This window comes from Culex pipiens, chromosome 3, assembly GCF_016801865.2.
Source record: "Culex pipiens pallens isolate TS chromosome 3, TS_CPP_V2, whole genome shotgun sequence".
Classification (NCBI taxonomy): Eukaryota; Metazoa; Arthropoda; class Insecta; order Diptera; family Culicidae; genus Culex; species Culex pipiens.
In genome coordinates this window covers 51287616-51290497 of record NC_068939.1, presented here as the reverse complement: position 1 = coordinate 51290497, position 2882 = coordinate 51287616, and the positions used below count along the sequence as shown (strand labels likewise).

General features: G+C 46.9%; 1 protein-coding gene across 1 annotated transcript; it reads right to left on the bottom strand.

Moving 5' to 3' along the window:
• Window positions 1-479: 479 nt before the first annotated feature.
• Window positions 480-2882, bottom strand: LOC120418504 (diacylglycerol kinase epsilon). Its single transcript, XM_039580941.2, has 4 exons — window positions 2062-2882; window positions 1460-2004; window positions 1237-1402; window positions 480-1179 (listed from the first exon to the last, which is right to left on the bottom strand). The coding sequence occupies exons 1-4, from the start codon at window positions 2678-2680 to the stop codon at window positions 887-889; spliced, it is 1623 nt and encodes a 540-aa protein (XP_039436875.1). The 5' UTR covers window positions 2681-2882; the 3' UTR covers window positions 480-886.

Genomic DNA, 2882 nt, shown 5'->3' with positions numbered 1-2882 from the left:
GCATAAAACTTAGATTTTTTTAAATATTAAAATTCAAAAAAAATATTTTTTTCATGCAAATTTATGTGGAAAATTAAATTGTTATTTAGGACCCCAAAAGGAACTGAAAAAGTGCTGTGCTGGAAAATCGATTACACCCTATTGAGTCAGAGGTATTAGAAAACACCCAAAAAGCAATAAATGAAAATTTGATTTATTGGACCCTTCAAAAACAATTCTAGAAATGGCTATCTTGGAACGAACGGCTAACACGAAGAGCTCGCGTCGAGAACGAGAGCGAGGAGATGAAAGGACTACAAGTGCTCTCCCTCGCTCACGAGTGAGCAAAGCTTTCTTTCTTCTCGCTCAATTTCCAACACTGCTCAAATGTGAAGTTTGTATGGTAAAAATCCAAGAAATGTATTCAACACCAAATTTTCTTGTAATTTTGTCTGCAGCGTACGCTTCTTCACTACAAATATTTCCAAAGGTGAGATTCTTATAGCAAATGTAATGCTCTACAACTTTGTCGAAACCACGGACACAAAATTTTGTTTTCTAATTTTCAAAGGTTCTAAAAGACAAAAGCATAGTTATTATGTTAACGGCATAATTCGACGAAATAATCAGAAAGGCGTTGGCTAACTTAACTAATATCAAATTATTAAATATCGAATAATTTCCAAGGAACTAATTGAAGATTTATATTTTTACCATTTTATTAATTCAAATTGACAAATTCCATGTAAGGAAAACGTAGGTTTTTAATAAATAAATACCAAAAAAATATTATCAACCTTTTACCTTAATCGTTATGCTTCCACAAACAGAAAAAAAATCCGCGACTGTGACTAGCTACGCTTACCTTACGATACCGGCTTCCAAGAGCCTGTACTACCGCTGGCACTCACTCTGCACCTGCGCCCACGTTCTGCAGCATCGTCGCCTGGCCGCAGTGGTTAATTTTAACATCGCAAGCCGCCTGCATCCACGGCTCGCCGTCGGCTTGCACCGGCACCGTCCCGTTGATGCGGAACCGCACGCTTCGGGCCTGCCCCAGCCGGACCGGTTTGCTGAGGCCAACCTGCAGCTGGGCGATGTGGAAGGACGACACGACGCCAAACACCTCCAGCACGCCGTCCGAGATGCTGTGCGCCTCGCGCATGATTCCCCCGTGGGTGGGCGAATCTTTGCTCATTTCTGGGGGAAAAAGAGTTTTGAGATTTGGCTTGAAATCTTTTTCAGGGAGAGACAAACCCCAAAGTTTAACGCCAGCGCCCCACGAGTCAATGTTAAGTACGACGATCGATTGCAGCTCGGGCAAATCTATTTTGACGTCGTCAAGATACAGCTCAACCTTCTTTTCCAAATCTACGCAGTCCTGTTGCATGACTTGGTGCGTACCAAAGCAGAGATACAGTGCCTGATGGGATAGAGATTTCATTAGTAATTGATTCAAATTGAAGTAAATTAATCTTACCTTATTGATAAATCTACTACTAAACACATACAGCGAGCTTTCCCGGGCTTTGTGGAAATTAAGCGTCACCAAAGCGTCCACCCCAACACTAAAATAATTGTACACGAAAACGCTTCGCCGCTGGTGAAACCTCGGAACCGGAAACCGGATGTGATGATGGGCGTCAATTTCCATCAGCCACCGGTCCAGTTTAACAGCTCGCGCCTGCTGAATCTTGCGCAGATATTGGATCGGGTTGAACGTGTCCGGACCTTCGGCGCCCCAGCCAAGAACGCGCGACAAATCGTTTCCGGTTCCCAGCGGCAGGATGGCCACCTCCGGCAGTGGATCCACGTTCATCTGCAGTATCGTGTTTAGGACCCAATCAACTGTTCCGTCACCTCCGGCGACCAAGATTCGACAGGTGGCCGGCGCAGCATGGATTGCCCACTGAAGTGCTTCCTGCGGACCGTGCGATTCGAGCTCAAACACCTGCAACGGGTGCAGGATGCCGCGCATTTGAGCGACCACTTCCGGAGATCCGCTGCTGCCGGATTTAGAGTTTGCTGAAAGAAGAAATTTGGTGTTATCTCAAATGTTAGAAAAAGTCATCAAGAACTCACCAACTACGATCAAAGGCCGCCACTGGTCCTTCCACTCGGGAGGAATAATCCCCGTCAGATGCACCTTCGGAGCTCCCTTCGTCCTCGACGCCAGAATGCACTTTGGAGGGAAAATCATACTCTTAAACTCCCCAAAGTCGCACAGCGTGGACGAAACCTCCGAAAAGCACTTGTCGTGCGCCGTCCGCTGGCACCAGGCACACCGCTGACCATAAAGCCCCGGTTCGCTAACCTGGTCCACATCCTCCGCGCAAACGCAGCATTCCGACGCCAGCGGAAGATTCCCCCTAACCCACAAGTGCCGACTCTCCTTCCCATCATCCGCCCTGCTCCTAATTCGCAGCTCTTTACATCGAAACTCCACGTCCGCCTTCCGGACGCACCCATTGTCGGAACAAACCCCGCAATTCTCACAAAACACCCCATTCGAGGACATCAAGATCTCGCAGATCGAACAGAAACACGACCGATTCAGCAGCTTAATCGACTTCCACGCGTGCCGCCGCTTGCCGTCCGGAATGTACACGACCTGTTCCTTCAGAAAGAACCTGCCGGCGAGCCATACCGAGCCCAGAATCAGAAACACGGACAGGAACAGGTTGAACGAGCAATCAAACATGATTCTTGTTTTGGAGTCCCCACGGGGAAAACCAACTCCGCACCTCTCTACACAACACAAAGCGCTGCACACCGTACAACACTAGAAATTTTCCATCGTCACGCAAATAAATGCAAATTTATAACCACGACCTTTTCAAGGATTTTTGGAAAAAGGAAATTAATTTCCAGCTGATGCGCAAAATTAATGGATCGCGCGAGCT